The sequence below is a fragment of the Homarus americanus genome, unplaced genomic scaffold (genome assembly GCF_018991925.1).
Source record: "Homarus americanus isolate GMGI-L3 unplaced genomic scaffold, GMGI_Hamer_2.0 scaffold56009, whole genome shotgun sequence".
NCBI lineage: Eukaryota > Metazoa > Arthropoda > Malacostraca > Decapoda > Nephropidae > Homarus > Homarus americanus.
In genome coordinates this window covers 101,307-120,052 of record NW_024739542.1, presented here as the reverse complement: position 1 = coordinate 120,052, position 18,746 = coordinate 101,307, and the positions used below count along the sequence as shown (strand labels likewise).

Genomic DNA, 18,746 nt, shown 5'->3' with positions numbered 1-18,746 from the left:
CTCACACACACAAAAAAACAGACATTATCATCATCTGCTTCACGTTTACTTGGGATTTGGTCTAATGGTTTTGGACAGTACAAAGTATTAGTTGATGATATATGTAAAGAAAATGGCACTACAGAATTCTCACCGTGCAGGGAAGGTGTGTGTATATACTGCAGGTGCATGAGGGTCGAGGGTAATGTGTGTGTGTGTATGTGTATGTGTGTGTGTGTGTGTGTGTGTGTGTGTGTGTGTCTGTGTGTGTGTTAATGCCAGCACACGACAGGAGTTTGCCATTGACCTTCAAGTTACCAAGTACCACAGTCATTATACCACTTGTTTTGTCTTAAAATATGAATAAACATAAAAAAGACACCAATTTCTCTGTGACCTTATCCAAATAAGTAACAAATTCCAAACATCAATGGAAACATTGGATTTAAATGTGTAGTCCTATCAATATTTTGTAGCCATTGTATTCTCTTATTACATCAAATCTTAGACATCAATTCATCTATTTCTTACGAATGGACACAAATAAAAGTCTTCCGGTGATTCTACTTTCTGCTTGGTGCTCAATTTATACTGTCTGTCTCTATCTCTATTTTGAAGCTGTTTGTTGCTATATCCAGCTAGATCCTCCTCGCTCACACCATACCCCATCTTGAATCCCCAAGCAATTTCTCATCTTGTTTCACAATATATATTCCTCCAATATTTCCCCTTCATATGTTGGTTATACCTTTCATTTCTTTATTCAAATTCTTTACGTTTCGATATTCTCTCTCTATCATTCTCAGTTGTTTTCTGTCCACGAAGCCCGCTGCTGAAATTAAATTGTGATTTCATTATTTTATTTTTTACGCCACGCTGGGTGATACACTCCTGCCAAACTGATCCTGATGCTCAGTTGGTTAGACAATTTTGGGGGGTTATCAGTGATCTTATTGATAACCTTGAGAATAACAGCCTTGACTGTCATCACGATCTATAAATTAGTATTCATTCTCTTACATGTTAGAAGGCAAACTTTGAGTATTGGGCACAATTTCAGCTCTGTGTGTGTGTGTGTGTGTGTGTGTGTGTGTGTGTGTGTGTGTGTGTGTGTCTGTGTGTAGGTGTCGCTGTTTCAAGTGATTTATTTTCCGTATTTCTTAAAAATAATTTGAAATCCTGAGTAAATAATTAAAGCAGATGCCATTTATGACTTAAGTTTATTCTAAGGGATAAATCTTATCATATTTTATAACATGTTAATATATTATACTGAGAATATCATTAACATAGAAATACAACATCCACAATTACCAACGTTTATATAATTAAGATATAAACGTCCTGCCGCCGGTGCTCCCAACAATAGCTTCTTTATTGGCTTTTCCTCCAATTATACTGGAAAGGTTCATTATAGCTGGGGAGAAAAAGACTTTCATTTTCCTGATCTGGCGCCACAGTTCTAGAATCGTAAAGTAAATGATTTTATTTATTTTTAATTTTTTTTTTAGTTTTAGCGACTCTGGTGATGGTTGTGTTAAAACTTGTCAACTTGTGTGCTGATGGTGCTGCTATGTTATTGTTCACACGGAAAACAGAAAATGAAATATATGGAACAAAACTACATATGCAGATCACACTGGCTTTCCTAAAAAAAAAAAAAAAATACGTTATGGTTGCTCTGGAAAATAGAAAACGTAAATGAATTCAACTATTCCATTTACTCGCCTTTCATCTCTTGAGAAAATAAGCGATTTAGGCGATATGATTAGAGAAGAACGACGTCATCAGAGAGAGGAAAGACTCGAGGGAAATACAATATTGTCCCTCTGAATTATTCCTCACATTCCAGTGAAAAACAATATTCTTGATAATTCTTGCCTCATTAAACCAAAACCTCGATAAAATTATAATATATAGAGAGAGAGAACTGGGGCCAAACATCAGGTGAATAGAAGCACTGAGAAACATAAGACTATAGAAGCACTGAGAAACATAAGACTATAGAAGCACTGAGAAACATAAGACTATAGAAGCACTGAGGAACATAAGACTATAGAAGCACTGAGAAACATAGACTATAGAAGCACTGAGAAACATAAGACTATAGAAGCACTGAGAAACATAAGACTATAGAAGCACTGAGAAACATAAGACTATAGAAACACTGAGAAACATAAGACTATAGAAGCACTGAGAAACATAAGACTATAGAAGCACTGAGAAACATAAGACTATAGAAGCACTGAGAAACATAAGACCATAGAAGATATAAAGAAGATTAATAAAATAATAATGTGAGACGTATGTTAATTATTTTTAATCTCGTCGCATTATAATGTTCGTTCACCAAATTTGTTTTTATTTAATGTTAGGAAGACAAATTGGAAGAGAAATAGTTAATTTCCTCACAGCAGTAACTCGTGTTAGAGAATAATTTTTAATGCTATGATCGAGGAGCCTCGTATTTTCTCCTAATATATTCTGGTCATAATGTCGCCTGTACAAGTTCTTAATGTTTACTGTCGAGAAAATCTTCTAATTTACATGTGCGTGTGTGTGTGTGTGTGTGTGTGTGTGTGTGTGTGTGTGTGTGAGTGAGTGAGTGAGTGAGTGAGTGAGTGAGTGCGTGTGCGTGCGTGCGTGTGTGTGTTTATATAGTCCTATATACTTTTTAGGTTGGTGTTTTGCTTCAATGTTTATGCCAAATATTTCTGGTTGACTTAATGGAGTGATAAATATTAATTTTCCCCATGAATAACAATGCAATATTTCAAATCATGAAACAATGCTTTGGACCAATTATGTTTTTAATTTTCACAATAGTGTATTCATGTAATATAGTCATCAAAGCGCAACCTCTGAACTATCGCTCACCTAAATTATTGTCACATCCAAAAAGTATAAAATTTGTTGTGGGTCAAATACAATAATGGCTACGGTATCCAGCCAGCTCCACCATCAGTATTCTGGAGCAGCGGAGAAAAAGTAAAGGCTCGTATAGACGTCTGGGAGGTGCCGGGGTCAGCGAACCACAAGAACTGAAGGGCTCGAATAATACTTGGTCAGGCTGGCGCGTGTTCTTTCTGCCTGACGCTGCGTCGTTCGAGCAGCCCAGATTATGAGCCAAAGTCCTGAATACGTCGTTGTTCTCCTCTTACGCTGTCTGTTGTAATCTTTGCGGCATATTTACATATTTTCTATTTAGGCTCCTTTCTATATTTGATGATAACGACTTTTGTGACGTGAACTGTAGGATATTATTAACTTAGCTCGAGTCTTTTATTGTTATCTCAATCTTTATTATCCACGCAATAATATGATGTTAAATGACAAGAACCACCATTGCTACTGTTCCAGGGACTGTCTCTATCCCTCCCCTGTCCACCCAGCTCATGACAGCTACTTGTCCGGGGTAGCTTGACCTCTCCCCTGATCACGACCCCAGCGACACCAAATGAAACAAGGGAGCGACGCACAGTATATATGGTTAGAACCTTTACTTTAGTTTAGGTAGAAAATATAGACTCGCATGATTAAAGAACTCCTGAGTATAAAGTTTATCATCAACAAATAGTTCCTGAATTGGAGTAGTTATGTATTGGGGGAGCAGTTAATGAATCAGCTTTTCATTCTCTTCACGTGTATCTCATTATTCTTCCTCGGCCTTTCATGTCAGCAGTCTCAAAACCCTATATAACATAAACAGCATGTCTGTATATATGTACTTAAAGTATTATCCACTTCTCTTTACGAAACCAGAGGTAAATAAATTTGGAGAGAGTCGGGTTTAGTGGCCGGTCATCGAGATTATTTTGTGTAGTTAGTGTCTCAGGGAGTCTGTTGAGTAAAGCGGCGTGTCAAGAATGGTTGTCTGTCTCCATTTATTTAGTTTATGTTTGTTTAGACTTTCCTGGCAGAGCCTTTAAACTAATTATCTGATATTAAAGTTTAATTCCCACAATTTTCCGGAACCCAACTTTCTGCAGTTAAAGATTTAATTGCCTTTCGTCTGTATGTGTAAACTTTAAAATGAATATCATTAAGACATTATTGAGCAGATGTTATTGTGTAATCTCAAGCTACAACTAAAATTGTTTATATGAAACAAACTTCAAATAACACAATTACAGCACAAAATAGAAAGAATACATAATACATCGTTTTCTAAGACCAGAATGACGGTGTTAACGAGACCACTAACAGGAGGACACTGTACCTCTAACTGGAAGTAGGTTTTTGTTCTTTGTATAATGTCAGCCTCTTCCTACTGCTCTTCTCAGTAAACCGTTAATTATTATTAATTTTACTGTTATTATGTATGCCTACACACGCACATGATCATACAAGAAGGCACATACTAACACACTTCCAGACACACTTACACGGATTCATACAAATCTACACTCGTATATGTACACACACACACACACACACACACACACACACACACACCTAAATGCAGTACTGTGGAAAACAAAAGCCAAAGGTCGGGTCCGACGGGTCGTGACGTGTTCCTGGATTTTTACTTTAAAAGGTCGTGTTACTCTGCGAGTTTTGAGAAAAGATTCATCCGGGATGTACTTTTTAGTTGCGTCAGTAGCTCCATGAGTACTATCCCTAGGTGATTCGTTGGCAGTACGAGGGAACTTATTGACCAGAGTTCTTGGTCACGTCTTTCCTCTGATAAGAGAGGGAATGAATTTATTAATTTGGTTTTAAGAATTTGAAAATTATGCAATAATTTACATTTTTGTAACATCCATACCATTTGTCGTACAAACTATATCAATGCTGCGGATTGACATTTTGGGAAATACACAAAATTCGCTGTATTCAAACATGAACCTGTTTATTTTTTTTAGTACAGTGCATAACGCGAGTTATAAGCTGCGAGTAATATATGACATAATAATGTATTCATTAAAATTCATCCTAATATTCATAAGTCAAACATATCAAGTTTATAATAAAATTATACATATTCATGGCGTCATATTTGTCAGGTAATTCGGCATAACAGTTTATCATTACTTTGTGCAGATAAACCAGTGGATTATGCATTAAAATATGTAATAACATATAATTTTCTTTAATGGTTCATGATTCATTTATGAAACCAAGCATCATGAACATAACGTTTGATCTGTATACCGCTGGGAAAACATGAATCATTGAATAATTATTGATCCTTTATTACCGAGGGAGACAAATATATATGCTACTGTATTTCATGAAGCAAAAAACTATTATGTACACACTGTAACACTGTACAACACAACACAGCACAATATCTAATACTTAAGATCACATCAAGAGGCACAATGTAGGAGCAACTAACACCACCACAGATACAAATTACGACACAGTATACTAATTATATATATCACCATACTACAGTACCTCAGGTAACACTACACAGCACACTGTAACATCACGCCATAAAGTACTACAGAGTTCAACACAACAAAGTACAAGCAACACAGAACGTATTTTAACACCATGCAACACCAAATAGCATTAAAGAACACGTATCAAGGAACTCGTATTCTTACTACACAACACAATACATTTATTATTTACACCTTAAATACCAAATAACAGACGACAACACGTATAACACATCACACCATCATACCCGCACCCTACAACATTGAAGACCACAAAATACCAGTTACCAAAACACAACCAGACGTCAACAAACACCATAAAGCACAACATAGTATAGCATCACCTAGCTTTTGTTATATCATAGACCAGCACAGCACAAGGCATCATCGTACAACAGACAACACGTAGCATTTACCATCATTCAACACCGAATAGAACCTTCCATAACGCCGAATTACACAACAGGCAAAAAATATGCAACACAAAACAATGCCACCGAGTAACACTACACACACACACATGTATTCGCTACCATAAAGTGCGATATGTTCCCAGGCTATAAATGACTTCAAAAACTGTTGTCGGTGTATTCTTGTTGTATCAGGGGTGTTTTATATACCCTAGAGTCTAGGGTTCTCAACCAGGGGGGAATTTCCCCCCTCAGGTTTTCAGGGGGGGGGAAACTGATACTAATATGGAAAAAATAAAGGATTTTCAGTATTATATGCATATTATTTGGAATGCACTTTTTGAGGCAGACAATCTTGGAAAGGAGGGGGGAATGACACTCTGACATATGGTGAAAGGGGTGCATGGGGCAAACAAGGTTGAGAACCACTGTGCTAGACCTATTGTAGAGGGACGCCAGATCCAATCCCTTTACTGCCGCCACCCCTGACGTAGCTTGACTGTGATTTCACGATTTTTAGTATTCAACATTATAGTATCTTGTGTATCTTGTGTTTTATATTAATTAAGCTGAAGTGTTTTACTTTATTTTAATTTGATCGAAAGAATTTACCGACGAGGAAGGACGACTTATAACTATTGAATAAATGGAATCGATTTCAGTATAAAGATTCTTTCTCATGCTTGGACAACGCCTCTCGGGTGACACACTTGTCTAGCAAGGTCGGGTCTTGTAGCCTTCCAGCCAGAGTATTCAACTAGACTGAGTATTTTTCTATATCTTGCCAAGTTCTCTTTTCAGGATATTCTTGCCCCCTATCCCATGATGTTTCTGATATTTACTACAACACGATGAAAAGTTTGGTCCCGTATGTTAACATTATGTTCCCTGGCTTTATTTACAAGACTCCTGCTTTTCATGGGACCATTTTATACAGTCTAACGTGTCCCTCGTACTTGTAAGGAGTGATTTTCCTTTGCAGTTTATGGACCAGACCTGCCAGTGTATATATATATATATATATGCGTGTGTGTGTTTAAATTAAAAAAATAGATATTAAAATCCTTATAGATACAAAGCTGTTTGATATAATTCATTAATCATAACAATACATTTTCTCATCTATTTTTACCCCGTTGTGGGTCGATGACCTGTGTCCTGTGGGCTATCATGAAAAATAATAATAATAATAATAATAATATAGTCATCAGTTTCATTAAAAGTTTCCATAAGGCCGATAATTAAAATGTTATTCTGCTCGGAAGAACAGCCATTAACTTTTTTCTTTTACTTGTTATTTTATATAGTATACATTTTTTTTAGGGGGAAACGTCGGTGTTGTTATCCAAATTAATAGCAGCTTTATAACTGTTGTCAGACACTTCCAATTAGTATTTTTTACTCAGAGAGAATAACGATGAAGAATTACTCTGACGTCATATGTATAGGTCAGATGACATTGTTGACGTCTGTTTGTGTTATGAGAACAGGGAGATGCTGTACCTCTTAGCAAGGGACGCTAATTACTAATTAAAACAGCTAGATTGAAAACCCTCGACGAGTCGCCTTCGGGAATGGAACGCTAAACAATTATAAACCACAGGATCCTCAGTGAAATTGACCCGGCTGTGTACACCACCCGACGGGCCTGGACCTCTGCTGACTTGCTTGATTAACTCCGATTAACAGTCAAGTGCCTGATGGATGAACCCTGGTTGTGTACACTCCCGGTGGTGAGGTGGACGGCTGGCTCTCCCATCAGGAAATGAGTATAACGAACCCTTCCCTGCTGCAGTGAATAATGTCCTTGATTCACCTTTTTTTTAAGTGAATAATAGTACAGTCAACTCCATGATGACAACTGCAAGACACTGTAAACACCTTAATGATATATGGATGACACAACAAACACTATGAAGACAGCTAGATAACACACTGTAGCTGACAAAGAATGGTGGAGCGAAAGTATACAGTGACATCCCACATCATTCATCTGTTGCTTCTAGGTTATATAGTCAACAACACTAATAGATTAAGTTACCTTGCTAAACCAAAGGTAACTAGACCCACTGGAACCTGCAAAATTATTTAAATTTTTATCTAAAGTACAGACAAAGCAAATTCGGTACCAAGTGTCATCCAAGTTACTAATTACAGTACTGTGTTCGCTGGATATCAAAGTGATAGGACACAATGTATTTCATGGGTGACATCATTCCGTTAATTCCCTTGTAGTACTACTTCGGCCTCGTCCTTACCTGCCCAGTAATTTAACTCTATTTTCCACCATTAGTTCCTGTTATTGTCAAAAGTAAGAATTTCTTTTAATAACAGCGTCATCTGGTGTGATACTGTGCTGCACGGTCACAGCTGCACCGAGTACCCACAACTCTGACCCGCCAGACATAAATGTATCTCGTTGGTGGAGTTATCGGCGTCACAGGTAAGCGCGTCGTTTGCACTCGCCTTTTAAATCAATAAGAACCTGGAAGTCTCCTCAACTAATGTTAGTTGATGACCGCCGTAAAGCTGCTTATGTTTTGTTTTGTCTAAATAATGTTTCGTCTAAATCCAGATGAAAGAAGTGTTCTGATGCGAGGGATTTACCTCAGAACCCGATAAAAGGAGGCAAAGAGGTGGGACTGTATGTTTTAATCATAGCTAAACAAATTTTAATAATCTGGACAATATGTACTGAAATGATAGAACATAACTGCGTTGGACTACGTTTCATCAGCACCAGAAGGCAAAATCTCCAATAAGAGAATTGTGATCAAATTTGGTACAAAAACGAATAAACAGATCTCAACTAGAATCAAATAATTGGTGAAAGAGAAAATATCAGGTGATACTGTTTCCTGTTTCACGTTTAAAACCTTTAGATATCCAGAAAGATGAAGCTTTATACAGTGATTAAAGGAAAAAAATAACATTTGATAACACAAGTATAAAGAGGAAGTGAGTTGGAGGAACATCAGTAGGGAGGGGAGACGCAGATGCCTGGCTGCCCCTTACGCTTGGGGACGATCATCTCTACCGCCTTGAAAGCCCGAATTTGCAATTTGCATTAAATCTAAAATTATTAGCAAGTAGCGTCAGCCAAGGCCGTGAACCAACAGGATTTATCAACACAGGAAATTGTGCTGTTCATCTTTCCTAACAATGAGGCGTTGGTGATGGTGGCTGCTCCTCATAACCCATCAGTGTGAGGGCTGATGGTGACTCCTCCTCTTAACTCATCCCTCGGGTAGCTGTCCTCTCATAACACATCACAGGGGAGTGTATAAGAATTACATAAGGGTCCTCTCTCTATCTCTCTCTCTCACGACCCTCCAAACATCCTTCACTTAGGAGGTATTACTCACATCCTCTTACAGCAGGTGTGGTAGGCATTAATCCCTGATACAATTAGGTGATTACTCCTCAACAAGTACTTAGAACAGGATAACGAAACATATGGTAAAGTAGCCACGATGGTGATGCAGATGGATTTTACAGTCTAGATTCGATTTTCTTATCAATAATCTTTTGCTCTTGCCTTCTTTTGGTTCATATACTCTCTTGTTGTTCCACGGGTCTCTTCCCTCTCTCTCCCGTACACCTCCTCCCGATCCTCTTACTCCAGTACTCAACTAAGACGGTTTTCCAACTTCCAACTCCACCTGTATCAGTTATATATCGTTCTTGAATCTATTTGTTCCTTCGTTAATACAACATCTCACTGTTACAATGTTCACCTCAACTGTTGCACTGTACTAATCTTCTTCCTGTGCTAGACTTACTATTCATACTGCATATGTATTTTTTTTGCGATAGTTTTAGCCAATACCTCCAACAGTTCACTTTGTACTAACTAGCTGCCACTCTTTCCTTTTACTTTGGGATATAGTGTACCAGGAATTTTGCTTCAACTCTTCTATCTCCTCTATCTCACCCACTACTCATATAAGCCATTATCCCAGTACAGCTTCTCTCCATAGACCACCGATCACAGCTTCCACTAACAACAAGAGACAACCATCCTGACGTAAGGCATCACTGTTACCTTCTAATACTGATCAAGATAGTTATTCAATTTCTTATCCATTTATTTCATCTATACTCTACGAATCGTCATCATATAATTCAAAGTGTCTCTTCATCAAATATCATTTACATTTCTTGGTTAAATCTCACAGAACAATGTATCAGAAATATACAATTTGCCTGTGTAACTTCTTAAGGATATCGTTACCTTTAGGTCAGATTCTTCATAAATATCGTCCGTCCATTTAACTGCTGACATAGAGAAGACAACACCTCTGGTCGTGATAGATTCTGAGTGAAGTTTACACGGCACTTGACCCCCAGTTTTCGTGGCATAGCTGAAGTGAGGTGTTCATGTTAATCCATTCTAATTTGTCCATTAAGACGGAGGAGAGTAACGCGTACGAGGTCTTTGAGGGCTCAACCTTGTGTAGTAACTTAAGGGTTCAGTGTTGTCTCGATACTTTAGTTTAGAACGTGTAAAAAAAAAATCCGTGTTATGGGAACTTTAACATATACTAAGGTTCACACTTACTCACACACACACACACACACACACACATCCCTGACCACCGTAGGGTCAAGACCTATTCAGGCACTGCTCCTGCTGAGCAGCTGCCCCCCTTGGCCAATGTTCGGCCCATTCTCCAAGTCCCTCTCCCCGACCCATCCTCACCACCGGGATATCAACATAATCAAAAGTGACAATTTCGTTTCGGGAAGAAGTGGGAACAGTGTTGAACAGTGATGAACAGTGTTTATGCCAGTGAATTCAGAACTAGACAGTACCAGTGAGAGCCGTGACCCACCAGTGGGATAAGCACCCCTGGGAACTGACCGCCATCTTCTGACCAGGAGGTGCTAATCAGTCCACCCTGGGAGCAACAGAGGGTCGGCTTCACACCTGAAAACGAAATAACACAACACCACCCAGCAGGGCGAGGTACCGACCACCCCACACCACCCGGTGTCCCCATGACCACGCGAGGTCCTTCATATCAACACCCGAGGACGAGTTACTACACCAAGTGAACACCACACCACCTGGTATCTCCATGACCAGCCCAGGCCCGGGCCATCAACTGTAAACTATAAAAATTTGTATGTTCAATTTATGTTCCTTCTTCTTTCAGTAATAAAAGCTTTTGTTAAACGACCCACCCACCCCATGTCTTTGTATGTAATAAGTCATTTTTGTCCAATGTATATTTTCAGCCTTCGGGCTGCCGACTTTTTCAATAAACCGTTAATTATTATTATTTTAATTATTACACCCACATAAACCATAATTCAAATACCATATTTACCTTCAATATTCACGAGATTACCCATTATAATAGCAAAGAATCATATATGTAATCTGTAATTTATCATTTGTTGGAATTGTCTGTCACTTTTAATAACATTTTTCATCTTTTATTCATTCACAAATCTCTTCCTTCAAGCATCATGACAAGCCCTGAACATATCTCAATCATTCTCACTTTCTTTATTTAATAATCATCAAAGTAATTAGTTGACATACTTATGTTGGCATTTGACTGATATACTGTACATCTTTTAATCTATATTCATCACTTTAATTATGTTATGTTGAGTTATTTTTACAATATATAATCCTTACTCTTACTGGGAACTATATTTTCTGGATATTGAACACCAACATCTCTTCCGACTTTTCTTCCGCACTGCTACCCACACCTCGTTTCCTTAGCTTTCATCCTCGATATCTTTGAAGTTTTTACTCTTTTTTTTGTCAGTTTCCTTCCACTCTACCTTACACGTGCATCGTAGTTCATTACACTACAATTACGAAAACCAATCACGATTTTTAGTGTTTCAGTGATTGAAGTAACGTTTTCTAATTATACATTTCATTCGTTTCAGGACTGCTGGACTACAGACGTCTTTGCATCTTGCGACCAAGCGAGAAGTGTCGTCTTATCGGGAATTAGTGACACTGACAGGTGATGATGGTGATGATGATGATGATGATGATGCCGGTGCGGAATAATGCGTCGTGTAAATTCATGTCATCTTTTTTCACTTAATAATCGATTTAATTTAACTTAGAAACCATTGAAATAAACTGTAAATTATTGTACCTAAAACTCTTAAATCAATTATCGCCACAACCGCCAATAAGTTTCACCGGACTTTAACCTATCAAACAACACCTCAGCAACACCACCTGCTCACCTTGTGTCTGGATGGCCCGCGGAAGACACACTTTACGGCGATAATGTCACCAAGTATCAGAAATTTCACGCCTATGAGGATCCTCTACCTGTCTCTCCCAATTATCCTCAACTATTACCCCGATAAAGGTAAGTGGAAACAAATTATATTATTGGGTGTCCCAGGAAAAATTTCCCTGCCTCCCTCCCTCCCTGCCTGCTTCCTGAGACACTGTGAGTTTGGAAGGAGGGAGCAGGAATGGAGGGAGGCAGGGAGCAGGCAGGGAGGGAGGCAGGGAGCAGGCAGGGAGGGAGGCAGGGACATTTTACACTATATAAAAAAAAAAAAAAAAAAACACTATAAATGTTGGAAATGCAAGGCTTTCATATATGTTACTAGAATTCTACTATAATATTTGCCATTTACTTGTGCCCTACAGCTGACCATGTATAAAGACGTCGAAAAGCGGGTATAATTTAAGGTAACCGACACTGATGTAAATGATGCGACCTTGACCCATTAAAAATTTCTAAGGCTGGTACAGTAGAATGTATATAGGTACTAGTGTGGTTCGCTAGTAGATACGATTTACTGTTTTCGTATTTCGTTATGAAAAACACCGTAATCCTATGTTTTTGAGCAGACGTCAATTGAGATAACATTTCTGTTCATGGAAGTAAATTCATCATAAAGAACATTATTTTTTTTCTTCATAGAAAATATTAAATTTCCAGAGTTACACATATTAACAACATGAATATACACCACACATTCTAGAAACGTTTATTATGGAACACCAAACATGGAAGACTGTGCTCCTGGATAGTACTTGACAGACTTAACATGGCAGAAACTCCACCTGGAATTATTACCTGGATAGTTAATTGGGAAGAATTCTGCACCTGCAAGACTTGAATATGTCATTAGCGACATAAAAGAGTGCAGTAATTCAACGAATTCTTTCTAGTAGATGGAGCTCGGCGCGAAAGTGATTAAAGATTGCTAAGGCTTTTGATGTTTCAGGGCAAAGCTACCCAACTTTCGGTCCACCAACCCTCCCTCCCCCCCCCATAATAATTAACAGGAGCAGCATCGATTGAATTGTTTCTGTAATTTCGGGAAATGATTTCGGCGTTGTTGGTAATAACCATATTAGGAAATAAAGTAAAGCTGATAATAACTCTCTCTCTCTCTCTCATTAAACCACAAATATTACAGTTTTCTCTTCAGTTATTTAATCAAACACGGGAAAATTCTCTCACATCCCCAGGAGCTTGTTAATTCATTTAGTTTCTCAGGTAAATTAAACGAAAATATAAAAATACGGAAAAAATTCTTGAACAAATAATTTAAAAATCACACTTCAGCTTTTCGGGTATTTTTTCTATATAATTCTTTAGATTTAAATTAGAAGGACTGACTCTAAAAAGTAAAAGTTAAATTTTTTTAGAAAGCTAATTATTTTCTCCTTCAGGACAAAATCTACACCGAGTGATAATTTTTTCCTTCAAATTTACAATAATGGAAAATGAAAAATGAGTGGTGAAATATGGTTAAGCTATAATATGATGGCTGGCGAAATGTGTCCAAAAATTTTTTCAAGAATATTTTGCGAGACATCGGTAATAAATTCTACGGTGATTAGATCAAAGGTTCAACTCCCTTCCATAAACTCGTCAGCCATGTTCAGTTTTTTAGATATACAATGTACGATACTTTTTTGTTAACTAGAAAACCAAACTGCGACAGAGAGATTGATGTCTTACATGTGTTGCCATTTTTTTGTATTTCTTGAGATAAAATATAAGATGGGATTATTTACTGAAACTAAAACTTATAAATTTTCGTTATTTAAAAAAAAATACAATAAAATAAATAAAATAAAATAAAAATTAATTCCAGAAAGTGATTATCCTATTTTCCTACGTAAATGTGTGAATAACAAAAACTCTTTCCATAAACCCTAAACCTCTATCACTCACCAGGAAAGACTTAAGTCGACAATAGGTTCTACCAAGAGTAACGGCAGCTGTCGGGGCGTGTGTACCACAACTTGTGTCAGAGATGGAAATCAGGCGAGGGAAAAAAGCGGGATAATGTTGTAAGGCCACAAAACACGGTCATTTCTCTCTCCGGGAAGAGCTGGACGGAGCCTCTCACTCCCCGGCCCACGCTTATAGTCGTTCTCCCAACTTAAAATGATGAGGCTCTTAGAAGGCTCGATAGTTCTCGTCTGGCAGGTGTACATTATCACACGCCTGGTAAAGAGTATTAGTTTTTTCCTCACGTTCCTAGTTACAATGTTACTCTTTTTAGACATCGAATTCTAAAGGCATCATTTCTAAGTCACTGAATGGTGCAGAAGGGAAAATATGGATGAGTGTTTGGTAATAAGTGATGTACAGTATATCTGTCTTTACTATGTCTCTATGTCTGTCTTTACTCTGTCTCTATGTCTGTCTTTACTCTGTCTCTATGTCTGTCTTTACTCTGTCTCTATGTCTGTCTTTACTCTGTCTCTATGTCTGTCTTTACTCTGTCTCTGTCTGTCTTTACTCTGTCTCTATGTCTGTCTTTACTCTGTCTGTCTTTACTCTGTCTCTATGTCTGTCTTTACTCTGTCTCTATGTCTGTCTTTACTCTGTCTCTATGTCTGTCTTTACTCTGTCTCTATGTCTGTCTTTACTCTGTCTCTATGTCTGTCTTTACTCTGTCTCTATGTCTGTCTTTACTCTGTCTCTATGTCTGTCTTTACTCTGTCTTGTTTCTTCTACCTCGTTTTCATCACATCCGGTAGAATTCCAGGTAAATGGTTATTGGGTTTACTAGTGGATATCTTAACACTTCTTACCTGATATGAGACTGTTTGTTGGTGAAAGATTCTTATATTTTCATTGGTATTAACAATATTGAATTTGTACTTCAGTCTTACGCTTGCAATTAGTAGTATAAGTAAGTCTCACTGTCCTTTTTTGCATGACCTCTAACTAATTTGTGAATCATCAAAAAGTAAATATTAATCGATCAGAACACCCCTATCGATGCTCCCTGAACGAAATGAAATGCCAACTACTACCTCTGACCCTAAAGTGAGACGCTGACCTGTGTGAGAAGGGACTGAAAGCTGTTAGCAACACATTATCTTGTTTCCATCAATATTTCTGTACATTATTTTCAAACATCCCTTCTCTTCTTTAAAGATATTGAGCTATCGAAAAATACACCTATGATGACGTTGAACCAAGTCAGTGAGGAAACCTTTTCACCCAAAGTCAGAGCCCCTAGCTGAATCATCTGAGTAAAAACAGTTTTATTATTAAAAACTTCGCTCGTTAAATCTGGACCTTCATATTCTCTAATAAGCTTAAAAACATCTTGACTTTTCACAATTTTTTTAATTATGAATTACAAGTATCGTCTTCACTGCTCAACGCTACATTGTATTAGATCATAAACAGCTGTGTAGTCCTGTGTCTGATGCAATGGTGCACTACATGATAATAATACACGCAGTCTAGTGAGAATGCTGTCTCTGTTATACACCATATTGATAGGCAACAGAACACTATGGAATTGGTCACTTATTTACAGAGTATTCACATGCACGTAAACAATTCGCTCTTGTATACAATTAACTAACTTTCTCCTGTTCGTATCTTGTTCTTTATTATCACCTATCATCTTTTTCTTCCATGTCATCTTCATCCAATCACATGCCGATGTCCCACGAACTCTAGTTAATATCTATTATTCTACACCATATATGCCAACATGTAGCCTAATCCTTCTGCCGAAAAACATTCCTTCTACGAGGTAATACCAAACCACATCATACAAACTCACACACATACACGTACGCATTAATTATTACACACACGCACACGCGCGCACACACACACACTATTGTTGCATATCAGATGAACGTTATCCTTTGGCAATTTCAAAATAATTACAGACAATTGGTTCACATATTGGTAGAGTATTGATTTGGTTCAATGTAACAACTTCTGCGGTTGAACCTGACTGGCTTGGCGCGGTGCAGTTGTTGATAGGAGCTTATGGACCTGTGTCTCCCCGGCTGCTTGACACGGTGACTTGTCATTAAAAGCGTAACTGACACAGTGACAAGAGTCTCCCTGACTGCTTGGCATGGTAACGGGGGAGAGGACGGGGGCGAGGAACACATGACTCAAGGGCAGTTTGACACATTGACCGGGAGGTGAAGGTGTTACTGCATAGCGGCTTGACCCGTTGAACACAGTCGTTGTGAACGAGACATAAATCAATACGAGGTACGACTCCCAAGGGCAAATATTATTTGTCATGAAAGTTTTTACTAAATAATTGATTTAAATTTTTAGTCCATTCCTATTATTATTATTCGTAGTAGTAGTAGTGCTAGTAATTATTATTATTATTAGTAGTAGTAATTACTAGGATTTTTTTTATCCCATGGCCGCATGTCACTGTAACTTAGCTCTCGATGCTGCACACAGGAGGAACGAGAACGATAAGATAGGGAATACGGGGAGAGAATTCAGAACGTTGATCAAGGCATCTTCACTCCTTTGGTGTTCACAACCAAGTTCAAGATGCTTCTACGCCAGACCAGAACAGAAACAGCAGCCCAGAAGTTATGTTACAACCTGGATGAGATGTCGACTGTCCTTCTCTCTCCTTAGGTCTGCTTTGCTCTGCCTCAGGGGAACGAGAGCATCGACCCCAAAGCCGACAACAGTTGCAGATATTGACTATGAGGCAACAGTCACTGAATGCCGCATAGATCTGTGGCTCAACTAACTCAACACAGCTAGGGTAGCTACTTATGTATTAGGATATTTAATTTTAAGGTAATAAAATGGCGGCGAAGGTGTGGCTATTGGGGGAGGCTGGAGGCCACGTTAAAAAAAAAATATTATTATTTGTAGTAGTAGTAGTAATTACTATTACTATTATTATTATTATTATTATTATGATTAGTAGTAGTAGTAGTAGTAGTAGTAGCAGTAGTAGTAGTAGTAGTAGTAGTAGTAGTAGTAATAGTAGTAGTAGTAATTAGTAAATAGCTTATTTATGATCGGCTTAAGTATGTCCTCCACATATTACTGAGGACTGTAGACATAAATGAGAAGGTCAGAACACCCACAAGTGCTGTCACAACTAAACTATCTTTTGGCACCTGCTACTGTTTTTCTTGATCATCGAACGACTCTGTTTCCCAAAGGAATCATTTCACTGGTACTATTATATTTATATTTACTTATATATTTGTTTATAATTTTCATCATGCCACAACAGGGAACACACACGCACACACAGGCGTGCGTGTGTTTAGGTATAATCTTCCTATTAAGCCTTATAACGCAAAGGAATCTAGCGAGAAATGGATAACTTTTGACCTCAACTTAAACTCGTGCCTAGTGCGTGTTGGAGGTCGCAAGGCGCCCTTCTTTCAACTCAACTTCAAATCCCTTGTGACCTAAAGAAATTTGTTTTTATATCTTCCATAAAGTCTTGCGTGACTACAGACCCTGATTTCGGTGGATCATATGGTGGCAATACTTTGTTGATTCACAAACCACAACAAGGTAACACTACCAGCTTCTTCTGCGAGCACTCACGTTGCATGCTAAGACGTGTTCCTCTTCCATTTTTAACATTTCTAGAGAAACAGAAAGTTAACGTCGCTAATTCAGTAATATGAAAATTTATTGCATAACACTTCTGTCTTGGCATTCATTTTCATGGAAGAATGCGGGGGGTAGCGAGCAAAGTTTGACCTCAAGTATGAGTGACGGCAGGATGGCGGGGAATGTGTGACTCATGTATGGATGCCAGGTGTAGGTAGGTGTGACCTGGAGTGAGTGTTAGCAGGTGCGTGGATGGATCACGTCTCACAACACAACAACCCTTTCAAAGCAACTGTGGTGGGCTGTCAATAATACCTTCAGCATTCAAGTCTTCGTCTGTAGGTTACAGATTTCATAGAATTGTCTTCTGTTTCCCGGAAAACACTAACCATGGGCGTACTCTCTCTCTCACACACAGCCACCGGCTGCAGCTCTATTAATAAACCGTTTATTATTATTATTATTATTATTATTACACACACACACACGAAGGCGCATATATATATATATATATATATATATATATATATATATATATATATATATATATATATATATATATATATATATATATATATATATATATATATATATATATATATTGATTCACAAACCACGACAACAAGGTAACACTACCAATAACTTCTGCGAACACACTCACGATGCGTTGCATGCTAAGACGTGTTCCTCTTCCCTTTTTAACAGTTCTAAAGAAACTGAAAGTTAACGTCGCTGATTCAATAATATGAAAATTTCAATTGCATAACACTTTTGTCTCTGATGACAGAATAAAGAATAACTTTGAAATCAGAAATACAATTTTAGCTCAATACAACCAAGTCAATACTGTATGTGTGAAGGAACAACAGCTGCATAATACAATGTAGGGTACAAAACTTACGCTGGCAACAAGACACAACAACAAGAGGGAAAGAATTTTGTGTAAACGTCCGACTGAACTATGTTGCTCTGGTCGGCTCGATGAAATACTTTGTGCCTTGAACCACATGATTCCCAGAGTTGAAAAGAATCAGCTGCGAAAATGGTGGTATTGTGAGAGAGAGAAAGTTGTAAAGATACGTTGATAGGAAAAGGCTAAGTGCGACGAATATGTTCAAAATCAACCACATTCA

The 18,746-nt window shown here is 37.9% G+C and overlaps 1 protein-coding gene across 1 annotated transcript in view; it reads left to right on the top strand.

The window, feature by feature from the left end:
- LOC121874835 (nephrin-like) overlaps positions 1-18,746 on the top strand; it is a 127,316-nt gene that overhangs the window by 18,436 nt on the left and 90,134 nt on the right. Inside the window, exon 2 of the mRNA XM_042379120.1 lies at positions 11,693-12,132. Within this exon, the coding sequence (XP_042235054.1) occupies positions 12,048-12,132 (85 nt within the window). The 5' untranslated portion in view covers positions 11,693-12,047. The remainder of the gene's footprint in view (positions 1-11,692; positions 12,133-18,746) is intronic.